The sequence below is a fragment of the Colletotrichum tamarilloi genome (genome assembly GCF_030869305.1).
Source record: "Colletotrichum tamarilloi strain Tom-12 chromosome Unknown Scaffold_42.1, whole genome shotgun sequence".
Lineage (NCBI taxonomy): Eukaryota > Fungi > Ascomycota > Sordariomycetes > Glomerellales > Glomerellaceae > Colletotrichum > Colletotrichum tamarilloi.
The window spans coordinates 177,939-195,271 of NW_026849425.1; the positions used below are offsets into that span (position 1 = coordinate 177,939).

The 17,333-nt window shown below is 51.7% G+C and overlaps 6 protein-coding genes across 6 annotated transcripts; 5 read left to right on the forward strand and 1 right to left on the reverse strand.

Annotated features, from left to right (window-relative positions):
- Positions 1 to 236: 236 nt before the first annotated feature.
- Positions 237 to 1,943, forward strand: CTAM01_09915 (amino acid permease; the record flags this gene model as incomplete). Its single annotated transcript, XM_060525931.1, has 1 exon — positions 237 to 1,943. The coding sequence occupies one exon, from the start codon at positions 237 to 239 to the stop codon at positions 1,941 to 1,943; it is 1,707 nt and encodes a 568-aa protein (XP_060379440.1).
- Positions 1,944 to 2,827: 884 nt separating this feature from the next.
- CTAM01_09916 (uncharacterized protein) lies at positions 2,828 to 4,528 on the forward strand (the record flags this gene model as incomplete). The annotated part of the gene is made up of 1 exon (XM_060525932.1): positions 2,828 to 4,528. One exon carries the CDS (start codon positions 2,828 to 2,830, stop codon positions 4,526 to 4,528), a length of 1,701 nt encoding a protein of 566 aa, XP_060379441.1.
- A 1,067-nt stretch (positions 4,529 to 5,595) lies between these two features.
- Positions 5,596 to 6,405, forward strand: CTAM01_09917 (uncharacterized protein; the record flags this gene model as incomplete). The annotated part of the gene is made up of 1 exon (XM_060525933.1): positions 5,596 to 6,405. One exon carries the CDS (start codon positions 5,596 to 5,598, stop codon positions 6,403 to 6,405), a length of 810 nt encoding a protein of 269 aa, XP_060379442.1.
- Positions 6,406 to 8,283: 1,878 nt separating this feature from the next.
- CTAM01_09918 (major facilitator superfamily transporter) lies at positions 8,284 to 10,089 on the forward strand (the record flags this gene model as incomplete). Its single annotated transcript, XM_060525934.1, has 1 exon — positions 8,284 to 10,089. The coding sequence occupies one exon, from the start codon at positions 8,284 to 8,286 to the stop codon at positions 10,087 to 10,089; it is 1,806 nt and encodes a 601-aa protein (XP_060379443.1).
- A 684-nt stretch (positions 10,090 to 10,773) lies between these two features.
- Positions 10,774 to 12,771, forward strand: CTAM01_09919 (glycosyl hydrolase family 31; the record flags this gene model as incomplete). Its single annotated transcript, XM_060525935.1, has 1 exon — positions 10,774 to 12,771. One exon carries the CDS (start codon positions 10,774 to 10,776, stop codon positions 12,769 to 12,771), a length of 1,998 nt encoding a protein of 665 aa, XP_060379444.1.
- Positions 12,772 to 12,863: 92 nt separating this feature from the next.
- CTAM01_09920 (GMC oxidoreductase) lies at positions 12,864 to 14,945 on the reverse strand (the record flags this gene model as incomplete). The annotated part of the gene is made up of 6 exons (XM_060525936.1): positions 12,864 to 13,072; positions 13,130 to 13,733; positions 13,790 to 14,323; positions 14,435 to 14,651; positions 14,713 to 14,832; positions 14,899 to 14,945. 6 exons carry the CDS (start codon positions 14,943 to 14,945, stop codon positions 12,864 to 12,866), a joined length of 1,731 nt encoding a protein of 576 aa, XP_060379445.1.
- Positions 14,946 to 17,333: the final 2,388 nt, after the last annotated feature.

Sequence of the window (17,333 nt, forward strand, 5' to 3'; positions counted from 1 at the left end):
CAGACAAGGTTCACCTTAAGGGCCCCCGGAACAGGATTCGGTGTACGTGGTCGTAATGTGTAGTTTAAAAGACAAGAGAATGCCCTCATTCAATACAAGAGTCAACTTAGGTTGAAAGAAACTCTGTACTCAACTACCTTACCTACACTGGTTTCACAACCAAACAACTCCTTCAGTTGCCTCGAATGCATAATTGAATTAACCTTACCGAATCCCTATCGTCGACCCAGTCTACAATGGCTCTAGACAACGACACGGCAACCCCCTTTTCGAAGGAGGGCATTTACGCGGACACTGCCAACGATGGCAAAACGCACGACTCAGACCTCGGCCGACTCGAAAGCAATACCTACGGCGAGACTCATCTCGTCGCCCAGGGTGGCACGAAGCGAAATGTCAAGTCGCGACATGCCCAGATGATTGCCATTGGTGGCAGCATTGGAACTGGTCTCTTCGTAGGATCCGGCCAGGTCCTGGCTGCTGGCGGACCGGCGTTTCTCTTCCTAGCCTATGCCCTCACTTCTCTCCTCGTCTACGGCATAGTCACGGCTGTGATGGAAGTAGGCACATTCCTCCCCATCTCGGGTAGTTCCATGTCGTACTACTGCAACCGCTACACTTCTCGATCCCTTGGATTCGCTCTTGGTTGGCTCTATGTGTATTCTTTTGGCATCATTCTCGCCTACGAAATCACAGTTGGTTCAGTCATCATCAACTACTGGCCAAACAACGTCCACAATGCTGTCTGGCTGACGATCCTCCTTGTTGTCGTCGTCGGACTCAACCTATCACCAGTTGCTGTTTACGCAGAGACCGAATTCTGGTTTGCAAGTCTGAAGATCATTCTCTTCATCGGTCTTCTGCTTCTCTCAGTGGTTCTGATTCTTGGTGGAGGGCCGAGCGGAGAACGGCTGGGTTTCTACTACTGGGTTGACCCAGGTGCGACCAAGGAGTACATCATCACAGGCTCTGGTGGTCGCTTTACTGCCTTCCTTTATGGTTGGGTGTTTTCCGGCTTCTCGTTCTACTTCAGCCCAGAGCTTATCATCGTCATGGGTGGCGAGATGCGAAACCCGCGCAAGAACCTGCCCATTGCCAGCCGACGGTTCTTCTACAGACTCATCATTTTCTACCTCCTCGGCTCGTTGGCGATTGGAGCCATCTGCAACTCCAACTCCGAGGGCCTTGTGTCCGGTGCTGGTAATGCTAATGCGTCACCTTGGGTTATTGCAATCCGCAACGCCGGGATCAATGGTTTACCCACAGTCGTCAACGCCGGTATTCTCACGAGCGCCTGGAGTGCTGGAAACTCATACCTTTACATGGCCAGTAGATCCCTGTACTCTCTTGCAGTTGCCGGCAACGCACCCAAAATCTTTACACGCTGCAACAGCTACGGTCTTCCCATTTACGCCGTCCTTGCATCGAGTTGCTTCACTCTTCTCGCGTATCTGAGCGTCTCCTCAGATGCTGGCGTGGTCTTCAACTGGTTCGTTAGTCTGACAAACACCGCTGGATACACCTCTTGGGTGCTGTGCGCCTTTATCTTCCTTCGTTTCCGCAAGGCCTGCCAAGCGCAGGGCGTCAAGGTCCCTTACCAGTCCTGGTGTCAGCCCTACGGAGCGTGGATCTCCATGATTGCATTCGGCTTCCTCCTCTTCGCCAATGGGTTCACGGTGTTCTACCCCGGAAGATTCTCTGCATCTAGCTTCTTGACTGCGTATATTGGCATTCCGCTTTTCCTGGTTACATACTTTGGACACAAGCTCACGGTTGGAAGAAAGGATCCCTGGCTGTATGCTCCTGAAGATGTTGACTTGTCTACCAATTTGCGGGAGGTAGAAGCAGAGGCGGAAATGTGGACGGCCATGGATGAGGCTGAGAAGGAGAAGCAAGGCAATTCAAACGCGTGGTGGCGCAAGATTTCTCTGATTTGGCAATGATTGTCAATTGCAGGTGTTGATATACATATGGTACAGCTTAGGCACAGTAGGGAATACGTCAATTCGAATTGAAGCACCATTGTGGTTAGAAACGCAATGAATGGGCTCTAATGATGGACTACGGGCTTGCTCGAAGTTGCGTCCATATGAATTGACTGGACTATGTGCCTCCCGGAACCTTCTGCAGTCTTGGTATGGGATGTCAATTTACATCGTATTCTTGATGTTCATACGATATCATGAACCCCAATCTCAGCTGCGACTCCATAGTGTTGAAGTGTGACAAATTGATTGCTCGGTACCGCACTCACACGCCCTATCGGCGGCAGCTCGGAAAGCGCTCAGCTGCACCATATGACCTTTAGATAGACTGACAGCTTGACATCTCGATGATTCGACGCTTTTGCATGCTTGAGAATGCTGTATAGTCTGACTAGGGTTCCTTTAGGGAAGGGTTCCCCTTGGAGCTAGCCTATGACTTGGCCGATGCGGGGGAGGGGCCCGATAAGCGAACTTTGGTCAACACCACCCAAATCCAGAGTTGGCAAGTCATCCCCGATTCGGGGCCGCCACCTCAGATAAGCCCCACATGGGATCGGCTGATGTTTGACGTGAACAAGTTGGGCGGATAATGCTGTGATAGATGGGACGGGAAAGTTGTGCAGATACTTTCTCAGCGGAATTCTGTTTGCTAAGGGAAATGTCTTATGTCAAGGGCGAGTCGTTGGCTATTTAGACATCTCACAGACTTCGAAGAATAAGATCTTAATGTGGCACAAGAAGCATTTTGTCAAGCATTCCTATCAAGACTTGATTAGTACAGACAAATCTCAAAATCAAACTTGATTCTTTTCAGTCTGTTCCTTGAAACCACCCCGAAAATCATGGGCTCTATTCCGACCCCTGTGAAAGAGACGTATGATGTTCTCATCATTGGCTCAGGCCTATCCGGCCTTGCTAGTCTGCACCACATTCGGGAGCAAATGCCCGATTGCAGGGTAAAGGTCCTCGACAACGGTGCAGACGTCGGTGGAACGTGGTTCTGGAATCGCTACCCCGGATGCCGGTTCGACTGCGAGTCTGTGTCCTATAGCTACTCCTTTGACAAGGGTCTCTTGGAGGAATGGCACTGGAAGGAGGCTTTCTCCCCTCAGCCCGAGACACACAAGTATATCAAGCGCTTCGCAGAGAGGAACGACCTCTACAAACATATTCAGTTCAACACCACGGTCAAATCAGCTCGCTGGAACGACGATGCCCATAACTGGACATTTGTCGACCAGGACGGCAACCAATACATCACCACTTTCTTCCTCAGCTGTATCGGCTTCCTTTCGACACCATCACTACCAGCTATCCCCGGCATTGAGAATTTCAAGGGCACGTCTTTCCACACATCGCGGTGGCCGACAGACTTGAACCTTGCCCGCGATTTTGCTGGCAAGCGTATCGGCGTTGTCGGGACCGGTGCCACCGGCATCCAGACTATCACCGCACTGTCAAAAGAGCCAAGCATCAAGTCCATCAGCGTATTCCAAAGAACGGCAACATGGACCGTCCCCTTGCGCAACTACGAGATTTCACCAGAGAAAATGGAAGAGCTCAAGAAAGACTATGACAACATTTTCGGCATCTGCCGCTCCACACCCTCAGGTTTCATGCACATGGCGGACCCACGCAAGTCCATGGAGGTTACGGCAGAAGAGCGCCTCGCCCTTTGGGAGAAACTATATAACGAGCCGGGCTTCGGCAAGTGGCAGGGTCTCTTTAGCGACACATATACGGATCGCCAAGCCAATGAGCTGTATTCCAACTTCATCGCAGACAAGATTAGGGGAAGAGTACACGACCCGGAGGTGGCCGAGTCTCTGATCCCCAAGACGCACGGTTTTGGTACCCGTCGTGTGCCGTTGGAGAGCGGCTACTTCGAGGCCTTCAACCAAGACAACGTGCACCTCGTTGACCTCAAGAAGGCCCCGGTCTCTGAGGTGAAATCTGACCGCATAATCACATCCGACGGCAAGGAGCACGAGCTCGACATCCTGATCTACGCCACTGGTTTCGATGCCATTACAGGCTCCTTCAGCGCAATCGAGTGGCAAGGCAAAGATGGACGGCCACTGATTGCGCCGAGTGGAACACCCAAAGGCGAGCGAGCTGTTTGGGTCGATAACAGACCCTACACGTTCCTCGGCATGACGGTACCCTCTATGCCTAACATGTTTATGGTTCTCGGCCCGCATCAGCCGTTTGGCAACGCGACCAGAAACATTGAGCACGCCGTACAGGTTGTTGTGGATTTGTTGAAGTTTTGCCGTGATAGGGGATACACGTATGCGGAGGCAACACAGGAGGCCGCGGACGGCTGGACAGAGCATGTGTTCGAGTGCAGCAAGGGATCACTTGTTAACGAGGTTGACAGTTGGATGACGGGTGTCAACACGAACATTAAGGGCAAGCAGGTTAGAAGCGTTGTCAGATATGGTGGATCTGCGCAGGAGTTCCAGAGACGGTGCAGGGAGGTTAAAGAGTCTGGTTACCAGGGGCTTACGTTTGCCAGGCAGGCTAAGGGTGTCAAGTTGTAGATTTTAGATTATCCATGTCAATTACAAAATTTGGTTCGCATTAACTTTACCAAAATCCTCTAGTGCAAGTAATGCGTCGCCCAAGTTACAAGTCTCAAGTTTATCTTTTGTATCTCACTCTCGTGTGGATTCTATTGTTTTGGAGAAGTCTCGATTAAGCTTGCATGCTAGTCTGAAAACGATGCAATATGCTCGTTAATTGAGCCGAGGTTAAGCATAGCACAGCTCAGTCGTTCTTAGAAGGACCTGACCAAGACGGAACACCAAGAAACATATGGTCTAGACATAGATTCCTAATCGAAATAGAATGATTGCTACAATATGTCACAGTTGGATGCCAAAACCTTTGGTCATCTGCAAACAAGGAGAAGCCTATCATCACAACGCGGTGCCGCTAGGACGAAGGCTATGACCTCACCCACGTTGTATCAACTACCTTATCAAACGTACTTAGCAAACATTAGCCATAGAGGCAGCATGACTTTGATTAATCGAAATATTAGATGTGAGCATTCATTGACTAACATCGGCGCGGAACACAATATGCGTGATGTCCGACATCGGGTCCCTACACTAACACCAAGGACCTGTTGATAGGGCGCATGCGGCCAAAAGCTGATGTGACTATCGCCGCGGGGTAAAACACGTCTCTATCTTTCTTCAACCCCGCCAGCAGCCAAAGGCTTGGCCCATAAAGAAGTATCACATTTAGTCTTTTGATAAGAGCAGCTGACGCACAAGATGATCGGCCAGCGCGGCTTCTCGGGATGACCCCTCAGACGCCGCGCACCGGGTGGGGGAGTTAGTCGCTGTAGGTGGAGTCAAGACACCCGAATCAAATGGGGAAAGTCATACCTGAGCGTCAATGGAAAGCCACGCCTGATACCTAAGAACACCGAATGCGCAACATCGCGATGATGGACTACTTATTGAGGATGCCATCAACGAACTGTGAGCACATCATCATAGACAATTTGCATGACATTAATCACCTTGAGCTTTCTCAACTACAATTACTAAACTTTTGATCAATTACTTCCTCCTCCAAACCTCTTTAATCACATAACATGGACGTCCCCGGCTTTGCTCTAGTTACAGGTGCAGCCTCTGGCATTGGTAGAGCATGTGCTCGCGGTTTCGCCCAAGAAGGCTCCGCGGGTATCGCATTACTAGATCTTAACGCAGACGCGCTCAAGACAGTCAAAGAGGAAATCGAAGCCGAGTTCGGAAAAGACCGCAAGATTGAGTTGCTCACCTACCCCATCAACATCGCCAACGAGGAGGAAGTCATCAAGGTCGTCAATGAAGCAGCAGCCAAGTTTGGCAGGCTGGACTATGTTGTCAACGCCGCCGGCATCGCCATCAAGCACAAGGGCGGCGCCGCGTTCGCCAAGACGGAAGACTGGCAGCGGGTTCTCGACGTGAACATCAACGGAACGTTTTACGTGCTGAGGGCGGCAGCGCAGATCATGCTGAAGCAAGAGCCGATTTTGTCAACAATTGACGGCAGACCTTTGCAAAAGGGGTCCATTGTCAACTTTGGCTCTATCCAGGGTGTTGTGGGCATCACACTCTCTACGGCATACACGACGACGAAGCACGCCGTCATCGGGTTGACGCGCACTGCATCCGAGGATTATGCCAACCAGGGCTTGCGCATCAATGCCATCTGCCCTGGGTACACAGAGACACCAATGACGACCAAGAACCCCGAGGTGTTGAAGGCGATGGAGGAGAGAGTCTCGACCGCGGTGCCGATGCAACGAATGGGAAGTCCAAAGGAGATTGCCGATGGTGTTTTGTACTTGGCTGGCGGCAGGAGTTCGTTTGTGACTGGGTCTGCGTTGATGGTTGATGGAGGTTATACTTCGAGATAGTCTGCTGCCATCGGCTTTGAAATGAAACTTAAACGTTTGGAATGAAGCTGAAAGTGGATTCAACAAACTGACTGAACTTTGCTGAATGTGACCTGAGCATAGGTAATGTACACGTAAACATACTTACTTACCTTAGGTATGGGACTTCTCAGCAAGGTGGGCATGGTTTCTAGACGCGAAGTTGCAATTTCACAAAAGTAAGTACGTGTCGCATGCACTAGAAAATCAAAGAATATCCAATGCATAGGGAATGCAATCTTTGAAATTTGAAAGTAATGACATCCTTGCCTAGCGTTGACTCACTACTGCACCTCGTGGGAGCCTTCTGGCGTTAGGATGTCCTAAACCCGCCCCGACTCCGAATAACAGCCCCGTGAGTTATGCAGACGCGCCGGAGGCAGGCCGTTCCGGAAAAGCGGGTCTAATTCACATTTATGAATCTGCTGGTCCATGACTCGTTGAGTCGCACCGGTCAGTCTGGCCTTATTCGTGCATCAAAACAGCCTACCTACTGTAATCACTTTGGGATGAGCGCCATCTCGACAGCACATTCCAAAGTTCTCTCTTCCACGAGATCACTCCGATGCGATGCGGACCGGAGAAGTAAATAATAAGATATAGACGCAAGAAAAAAAAGGATTGCGACAGCCGAATGCATACACAGACGGTGTTCATGTTCAATGTTCCAGAACTATGGTAACCGGGCTGTCCCCGCAAACCGCAGCGGGTTTGGCATACGTAGCATCCGCGGGGAAAACTCCAAAATGGAATGTCCATCAATTTCAATGACAAGTCTGACAGAGTGAATTACTCAGATGAACTTCCTCCCATCAACACCAGACTGTCACATCTTTATAATTTCATGTTGTGCTTTGGTGGTCTGTGGTGTTAGAGTTAAGAACAATAGACGACACTTGGATGAAGATCACCAACGCCAAGGTACCTTGCCACCTGGATGCATGTGACCGTGTATCTCTCGTAAATCTCAAGGTCCCAATCTGATCTATTTCAGGGTCCTTCCGAAACACGAAGGAGGCAATAAAACATCAGGCTCCCATCACCACCTCAACGGAATGAGTATGAGAAGTTCAGGGGTGGTTACATGTATTTACGAGGGAGATTGACAACCTGAAGAGTCTTTCGGGGGCCGAATTTGCATAACTTTATGAACACAAGGCGGGAAGCTATGTTGCCGGACCACACCTCTATACGCTAGAGGACGGAGTTAAGCCTAGTCGGAGCCGGGCTGTCCCACCAGCACCGGCAAAGACTCAAAGAAGGGCGCACCAACACAACATCTCTGTCGTCACCACGATTTCAAAGCACCATACCTGCAGTGCCACGCACGTACGGGGGTTTTATTCACTGATCCAGTGCACTGGGCTGAAGCTATCCAGAGCAAAAACATGGCGACCCGGGTGTTCGTCTCGGCAACTACGGGATCGTGAGCACTAGATCGAGTAGATGTGCACCGTATATGCGTATGCAATGCAGACAAAAGATCGATCCGACAGGCGAAGCCACCCGGAGCGGCGCGTGTAGTGGGCACGGTAAAACGGGATTCAGCACCATTCGGTCCCCATTCCCGCCCGTAAGCCGTTTTATTTCGGACCCTGTGATCCTGTATATTTCGTCATTCCCGCTGCTGTTGGATGTGTGTGTTTTTCTTCCTCCCCGGTCACTCTACAAATACAATTCGTCCCCGGCTTATTTCCCCCCTTGTCCCCCTCGCCGTTTGCTCTTGGCACCTGTTCCATTGGCATATCCGTCCTCCGCTCTCACTTGGCTCACCTTTCCTTGCTCCTCTTCTCTCGACTCTTCCTTCTGGCGTGTACCCACAAGTTTCTTGGACGCGTCTATCACCATTTCGACCTCGCGATGGCGCAAGAAAAGGCAGCCAACGATATTGGCGAGCCTCCCGTCCACACGAAAATACCATACTGGCGCATAGTCACCGATCAAGCAGGGATAACACAGGAAGTAGCCGACTATCGATATCCTGGGTCCGGCACAGAAGCAGATCCGTTCTTAGTGCAATGGATTCCCAACGATCCCAGGAACCCAATGCTATTTAGCAAAGCGACAAAATGGTTCATCACATTCATGGTGTCATTGACCACATTAGCAGTAGCGCTGCTCTCATCAGCCTACACGGGCGGCATACGCCAAATCATAATTGAATTCGGCATCTCCCAGGAAGTCGCGACTTTGGGCGTGTCCCTATTCGTTCTCGGATTCGCCATTGGACCTTTACTCTGGGCACCGCTCAGTGAACTATTTGGACGCCAGTCGCTCTTCTTCGGCACCTATGCTATCCTCACGGCATTCAACGCCGGTTGCGCCGGCGCCAACTCAGCCACGACCCTCATCGTCCTCCGCTTCTTCGCCGGTGCCTTTGGCTCATCTCCACTCGCCAACTCGGGCGGTGTCATCGCCGACATGTTCCCGGCCGCCGACAGAGGCTTGGCGATGGCGTTGTTTGCTGCCGCGCCGTTCCTCGGACCTGTTTTGGGACCCATCATCGGTGGATTCCTCGGAGCCGCGGCGGGCTGGCGATGGGTCATGGGTTTCTTGGCTGCGTTCTCTGGGACCCTTTGGCTTCTGGGTGCGGCCCTCGTCCCCGAGACCTATGCGCCGTATCTCCTTCGTCAGCGAGCTGCGAAGCTTTCCAAAATGACTGGCAAGGTTTACGTCAGCAAGATTGAACACGAGCAGGGCAAGATCAGCCTGGCAGAGTCGTTCAAGACGGCCCTATCGAGGCCCTGGATTCTGCTGTTCCGTGAGCCCATTGTGTTGCTCCTGTCGCTTTACATGGCCATCATTTACGGAACTCTCTACATGCTGTTTGCGGCCTTCCCTATTGTCTATCAGCAAGAACGAGGATGGTCACAGGGAATTGGAGGACTTGCCTTCCTTGGCATCATGGTCGGCATGGTTTTCGCCATCATTTACACACTACCCGAGAACGGTCGGTACAAGCGAGTACAAGAGAGAAATGGCGGATTTGCTCCTCCGGAAACCCGTCTCCCATCAGCCATGGTCGGAGGTGTGGCGATTCCCATCGGTCTATTTTGGTTTTCTTGGACCAACAATGCCGACATCCACTGGATGGTCAGCATCGCCGCCGGCGTACCGTTCGGATTCGGAATGGTTTTGCTGTTCTTGAGCGTCATGAACTACCTCATCGACGCTTACACCATCTTCGCGGCGAGTGTACTCGCCGCCAACTCCGTTATCCGCAGTTGCTTTGGCGCTGCGTTCCCTCTGTTCACGACCTATATGTATAAAGATCTTGGCACGAACTGGGCGTCTTCGATTCCCGCGTTCCTAGCTCTCGCTTGCGTTCCGTTTCCGTTCTTGTTCTACAAGTATGGTCCCGCAATCCGAGCACGCTGCAAGTTTGCCGCACAATCAGAGGCTTTCATGGCGCGGTTGCGGGAAGAGGATACGTCGTCTTCAGACAAGGAGCCGGAAGTTAGCGGTGGACAACAAACTGTGGCGAGCGATACTGTCGACTCGGATGCGTCATCTTCTGACGATCGCTCATCCATGCGCCGCCAGAGCACGCATCACACACGACGGACGATGAGCCTGGCCTCGACACGCCGGAAGTCCTACGATGGAAACCCGTACGATATTGACAGAGTCAACACGAGAGAGTCTTTTGCTACGAAGCACAAGTAATGGATCGGCCTGGTGTGTGTTTGAGCCATGGATCAGTTGTCGAAGAACTATTAAGGAATGATACCCGTTGAAGTATGGAGAGGCGATTCTGCCTCATGTACTATGTATGCATACAGCTATTGTCGTCGGTTACTCCAGCTCAAGAGCTAGGTGGAAGTTGGGACATCGATCTCCAGCCATATTAGAGTTTGCACTTGTTGCTCCCCCGAATAGCCTAATAACCATTTTAAAACTATCTTCAACCTTGAGTCCGTGGGTGCGGATCCTTCGCAGCATCAAAGACCCCAGACGTGACCCCCAACTTCCCCTCAATCCGGCAGATGCGGGGCATCCCGATGGCCGCAGTGGACATGGCGGCTTTCACGGCATCCGAGTGGTCAATTGGAGGCGTGGCATGTCATCTGCCTTTTGTCGTGGCACCGTTTCGACCTGCGCTTTTCATCCATCGTCTCATGGCAACAGGAGCAACTCCGCAGCCGGAGATCATCTTTTTCTGGGTCATGAGTAGTTCTGCTCTGCATGCTACATGTACAAGAAGAAGCTGCATCCGATGAATGGAAAGCTACCCCTCACCATCCTGTCTCTGTACTTGTACACCACGGCACTGCTCAAGACTTCTTAAACACCCCGATCACCATATTATTGTCCTGTAAGCCGTGACTTGTTTGCAAGAATAAGAGCATCATGGGCCTCAAAGAGCAGGATGGGAAGCTTGTCTACACCTACGACGCGGAGAAAGTCTGGGTCGAGCCATGGGGGCTAGATTCCTTTCGAGTGCGGGCTACCAAGGCTCGTGAGATGCCTACCGAAGACTGGGCGTTGCTCAAGCCCGAGAAAGCAGATGCCAAAATCATCATTGACGACAAGGTCGGAACAATCACCAATGGCAAGATCAAGGCTTCCATAACCAGTGGCGGTAAGCTCATGATGTGGAACTCAAAGGGCGAGCTGCTGCTCGAGGAATACTCGCGCCACCGACGAGATGTCCTGGACCCCAAGTGCAGCGCCCTCGACGTCGAGGCACGCGAGTTCCTGGCCATTGTCAACAGCAACGACTACCACCTCACTGCGAGATTCGAAAGTGTTGACGCGGAGGAAAAGATCTTCGGCATGGGACAGTACCAACAACCATTCCTGGATCTCAAGGGCCACGATCTCGAGCTCGCGCACAGGAACTCCCAGGCCAGCGTCCCGTTCGCGGTATCCTCGCTGGGTTACGGCCTTTTGTGGAATAACCCGTCAGTCGGAAGAGCGATTCTGGGCCGTAACATCATGAGCTTCGAGGCCAAGTCAACTCGGGCCCTCGACTACTGGATCGTTGCTGGCGATTCCCCGGCAGAAATCGTTGAAGCTTACGCTGACGCCACGGGCAAGGTTCCGATGATGCCAGAGTACGGTCTCGGGTTTTGGCAATGTAAGCTGCGATACCAAACACAAGAAGAACTCTTGGAAGTTGCGCGCGAATACAGGAAACGCGAATTGCCCATTGACCTTATTGTCATTGACTATTTCCACTGGCCGCTGCAGGGAGAGTGGAAATTCGACCCCACGTACTGGCCCGACCCGGATGCTATGATCAAAGAGTTGCAAGAGCTCAAGATCGAGTTAATGGTTTCCATCTGGCCCACTGTTGACCACAAGTCTGAGAATTGGGATGAGATGGTCGAGAAGGGGTACCTCATTCAGTCTGATAGAGGCATCCGGATCGCCATGAACTTCCAGGGCGACACGACGCATTTTGACGCCACCAATCCCGGAGCAAGAGACTACGTATGGAAGAAGGCCAAGAAAAACTACTATGACAAGGGCATCCGTGTCTTTTGGCTGGATGAGGCCGAACCCGAATACACGGTGTACGATTTCGACACGTACCGGTATCACCTGGGATCCAACGTCTCGATCGGCAACATTTACCCCGTCGAGTACGCAAAGGCCTTCTACGAGGGAATGGAGGCTGAGGGGCAAAAGAACATTGTGAACCTCATCCGATGTGCATGGGCTGGAAGTCAGAAGTATGGTGCCTTAGTCTGGAGCGGTGACATTGCCTCATCCTGGGGAAGTCTGCGCAACCAGGTCGCAGCTGGCTTACACATGGGCCTATCCGGTCTTCCATGGTGGACGACTGATATTGGTGGCTTCCACGGCGGAGACCCGCGGGACGAAAAGTTCCGCGAGCTGTTCGTCCGGTGGTTCCAATGGGGTGCTTTCTGTCCGGTTTTCCGCCTCCATGGATGCCGAGAGCCTGAGCAGCCCCAGCATGGGACGACGGGGGGCGCTGAATGCCATAGCGGCGCGCCAAATGAGGTTTGGTCTTATGGACCTGAGGTCTATGAGATTTGCAAGAAGTACATGTTCCTCCGAGAGGAGTTGCGTGATTACACCCGTTCTCTGATGAAGGAGGCGCACGAAAAGGGTACGCCTGTCATGCGGACGCTGTTCTACGAGTTTCCGAAGGATCAAGAGACTTGGAAGATCGGTCAGCAGTACATGTTTGGCAGCAAGTACTTGGTGTGCCCGGTGCTGGAGGCGGAGAAGAGGAACATCAAGGTCTATCTCCCCCAGCTGGAGGCAGGAGGCAAGTGGAAGCCACTCCTCGAAGGGAAGACGGACACATATGAGGGCGGGAAGTGGATCGAGATTGATGCTCCTCTAGAATGGATGCCAGTGTTCAAGAGGGAGTAGGCCACCGGCGGCGAACGACGTCCGTTGATACAATCATCAATAAACTCTACATGTTGCTTGCTAATTCTTCAACCAATGCTGGTAGTGATCGCTCAAAGCTTCCATGACGCCTTGATAAGGTCAGCCGCCTTTTCTCCGATTCCATACGCAGGCATCTGGGTATGACCGCCATTGAGAACGGGCATAATGCTGCAGTCAGCAACTCGAAGGCCTTTGACACCCATCACTGTGAGTGTCGGATCGACAACCGCATTGCGGTCAGATGCGTTGCCCATGGCACAGGTTCCCGCAGCATGGTAACCTAAGGAACAGACCAACGATCAGCAAGTTGTGGATGAGTGGAATCAGGAAAACTTACAAGTTGTTGCGTTGTCCCGAACATAGGGTATCCAATCCTCGCGATTGGTATGCTTGTGATGTACCAAATCGCTGGGCCAAGAACCTTTGACAATATCCTTAGTCCCTGCGCCTTCCATGATAATTTCGTTACCGAAGCGGCACGCCTCAGCCAGAACCTCTACATCCAATGGATCAGAGAGGTAATTCGTGTCCACGACTGGGACAGACTTGGCACCGGTGTCGCGAAGCGTAACTGTACCGCGGGACCGAGGCCCGAAGAGCTCCGCAATCATGCTGAAGGCGTACTTGCCGTCAGTCGGGAACTGATCATACTGCTTCGGACCTCCGTAGCACTCAGTGGTGAAGAACTCAATGTTTGGCTGCTTGGGCGTAAGGCCCATTGGGTCGCGGCCGGGTTGCCTTGGGGCGTTATTCCAAAGCTCTGAGTCAGCGAGGCGCTCGTCCAGACGGGCGTAGGCGAATGCTCCGAAGGGGAATGTAGACAAGAAGCCTGCTTGTTGGTCCTTCCAGAGGGCGTACGTCTTTGCAAAGTTGTCGCCGTGGTAGACGTGGTGGTCGTTGGTCAGACCAGCTTTTTCGGTTTCGTAGAACATGAAGACAATCTTGAGACAGGCTAGGTTAGCGGTAACCCTCGGTATGCAGGCTATGAGGCACTTACAAGATGGTCCATGAGATTTTTGCCGACACCGGGCAAGTCGACCAGTGTCGGAATACCAAAACTGTCGAGCTCGGCCTTGGCCCCGACACCAGATCGGTTGAGGATGTTGGGGCTGCAGTACGCGCCGCCACTTACAATGACTTCCTTGCGGGCCTTGATGTCGACGATAGAGCCATCGGCCTTGACCACCCTGACACCTGTTGCCCTGAGCCCGCCATCTACCTCCTCGATGATAACCTTTTCAACATGGGTCTCAACAAGTAGATGAAGGTTATCCTTCTTGTTTTCCTTTGTGACGAAGTCTGCCGCAGTGGTTCGCAAGCCCTTGTGGACTGTTCTGGGTGCATGTCCACATCCATGAGGATTTTCTCCATGTGAGAACATGTCGTGGTCTAGCGGCAGTCCTTTGGATACCATGGAGTCCATTATGAGGTTTGAAATAGGAGCGAGGTCATGTGGTTCGATGTTGAGGTGGCCATTAGTGCCATGATCTTTGGAGGCTTCGAACCAAGGTTTTCCGTGAAAGTTCTCTGCCTGATATTCACAAGAGATTAGCGACTTGCAAAGAGACACGGAATTGGAAGCTCAAGAGAGAACAGTGTGGCCAAGAGCAGAAAGCCTCCAGGGTACGGGATTATTACTGACCTTTCGAATGTATTTGAAAACCTCGTCACCCGTCCAGCCTTCGACTCCCCAGTCATCATAGTCCTGCTTGGCACCGCGGATGCATAGAGTACCGTTGCAACCAGAGCAGCCGCCAAGGAACTTTCCACGGCTTAGTTTAACCTGGCGATTGTTGACTGAAGGTTTCTTCTCGCTGATGACGTTCCAATCGGTATCCTTATCGAACAGTTGTGACCAACTATGGTCAAAGTCAGACAATTAGCTCACAATCAACTGTACTAGTAGAAATAATTGCCTACCCTCCTGTCATGTGAACATTCTCAAGATTCTCATTGTGTTCACCAGCCTCGATGACTAGAACATTCACACCAGAATTCTCAGCAAGGCGGCTCGCAACGACGCAGCCGGAGGTACCGCCGCTTGAGGACTTGATGTCAGCCGCCAGCTTAGGTATAGAAAGACATGCTTCATGACGATTAACTTACCCGCATACGATGAAGTCGTAAATAATCTCCTGTGGTAAAGATCCCATGTTGATGAAGGCTACGCTGTAAGTCTGAGCTCGTGGGGAAAAGCGTCTGATGGTATGAGAGAAATGGAAGGCAAGTCACAGGATGGTCCATGGAGCTTGGGCTGGTGCTCTTGTATTCGGACACTGACTGACAATTCCGACAACAATTCCGGGGTTTCTTCCTCGACCACCACACACCCCTCACACACGCCTCGAGCTACGTCTGAAGTCGTCGTGCGGGGAACGCACCCAACATCAGTAGTACAGCTTATGGAAGGCAGCGCCGCTGCCAAGTGCCATTCTAAAGCCGAAGAAGGAAACGCGACCGTCCAAAAAGGAGGCATTCTATAGCGGTATGCAGGGTCCGGTATTAGGATCCATGCATCTACATCACTTCGAGTTTCCAAAGGCCCATATTGAGCCTGTCGGTGGCGGAGTTGTATCCGCAGCTCAACATTTGATAAGAGAAAGGAGAGTAAATGATTTTTTGTGGATATCCATGAGCACACGCATACGCATACGCTCTTACTTGACCCCATGCTAGTGTAGAGTCTTTTTGGTGGCAATGATACCGTTTTGAGGAGGAAGTCCTACTGGGATTCTGGACTTGTGCCAGTTACAGCACTACCGTGTGCTACATAAGGCACCGACGAGTACCGAGTGAAGATCACTCTCTTACGTACAACCAATGAGAACCTGGCGGAGCACTTGAGGCTGGACTGGTTGAAAAATTGGAAACAGCATCTTGAAGGTCTTGGGTTCCATGGGAGCCCTGATACCCGGGCCTGATTTGGACCGTTGGAGAGAATTTGGACCCTGCAAACCTGACGATCTTGCTCGGCGTTGGTGCAGCGGTTCATCGCCTCCAAGTGTCTCCACCCCAGCGACACAGTAAGGGTGCGGCACAGCAGCTGGGCGTGCTGCCATCAAAGTTGCATCCGACTCTTCAGCGGTGCAGGGCGCAGCCGGTGAGCCTTGGTCAAAGATCAGCGTCAATGAGCCGACTCTTGATCATCAGGAGGAACGTTTGGCTTTGGAGAGCTCGAACTGTTGGAAAAGAAATTTTGCATCCCCAAATTCGGTTCTGCTGTAATCGGAACTGGGTGACCGGACGGAAAGCTACTAGCTGAGGCTTTGAGTTCTGGGGAGCATGACAAGCGTTGGCTCTAGTTGGAGCTTAGGTTCCCCCGCCAAATCCTGGGGCCCCCGTGGGAAAATCACAGTGGGACAAACCTGAGGACGTCGGGAGATGGGGCCGGACGGGAGAGGCGCTACTCAGGTTTCCATTCCTGACTGCAAGCTCCATTTGGCCGAGAAACGTGTGGATCAAATCACGAAATGCCAATGTTCATCGGCCCGGTTGATAGGGATGCACAAGGAGTTTACGCCGAGAGTAGGCCCAACGACGTTATCAAAGAAAGTGGCCTACCAGACATTCAGAAGCTATCTTATGTTCCAGTATTAAATGGTCGTATCGTCCCATTCTGTTAACTCTCTGCGACGTTAATGCGCGTTTCTAAGACATTGAGGCTACTAAGCACTTAGTGTGAGGGGGATATCCATGGCGCACATGCAAGGTTGATCGGCTTGCAAGCCTACCCCTCTTTCTTGGGGGCTTGCTTGGCAGCGTTCACCTCGTAAGATGATTTGTTTCCGCTGATCCAGAGGAATTGATGTTCCATGTAATTCCGGTTCGAGCTTGCAGTTCCGAGTACCACACTGTCATGGGACTTATTCATGGGCATGTGGACAGGATCCAATATCATTGGGCCGAAACGGGTGCCAACACTCAAGTAGCCAGACCGGATAGGGAACAAAAGGGGAGATGTTCAGTGAATGCTTTTCTCTTTCGGGCTATTCCGCAGCGGCAAACCCAGGACAGCTTTCGGACTTGACGCCGAATGAGACTTGAGCCTCATAGAAAGTAAAGAGTAGGCATCAGGGTTGGTCAGAAATTAGGATATCAACACGGCTCCTCTGAGCAAATGTCATGAGACTGTCTCTAGAAGATTGATCATAAAATTATCTCGCGCATTCTCGGCACCGGAAGGCTTGAATCCAAATTCAACGGTTGCCAAGAAACAGCCTTGTATCCTGGGATCCTCAAGGTACTCCGAGATGCTGCTCTACAACCTAGCGTACCAGTTTTGCTAGGATTCGTTGACCAGGGCTTGTTCGAGAATCGCGAGCTCTTTCAAATTGCCGATCCCCATCATCGCGTTAAGCTGGTTAGGTTGTGTTCAGGAGGCCGTTTGAACTTTCATCGGGACTAGACAAGGACCCAAATCCTCAATCCGACGTTGCGAGAAAATTTTGTGCTCTCTGGTGATACAGATGCCAATCATACGCTAAGATGAGAGGATTCAGGCCTCGCCTACTCCGTACACACAGGGGATATGCCGTACGTAA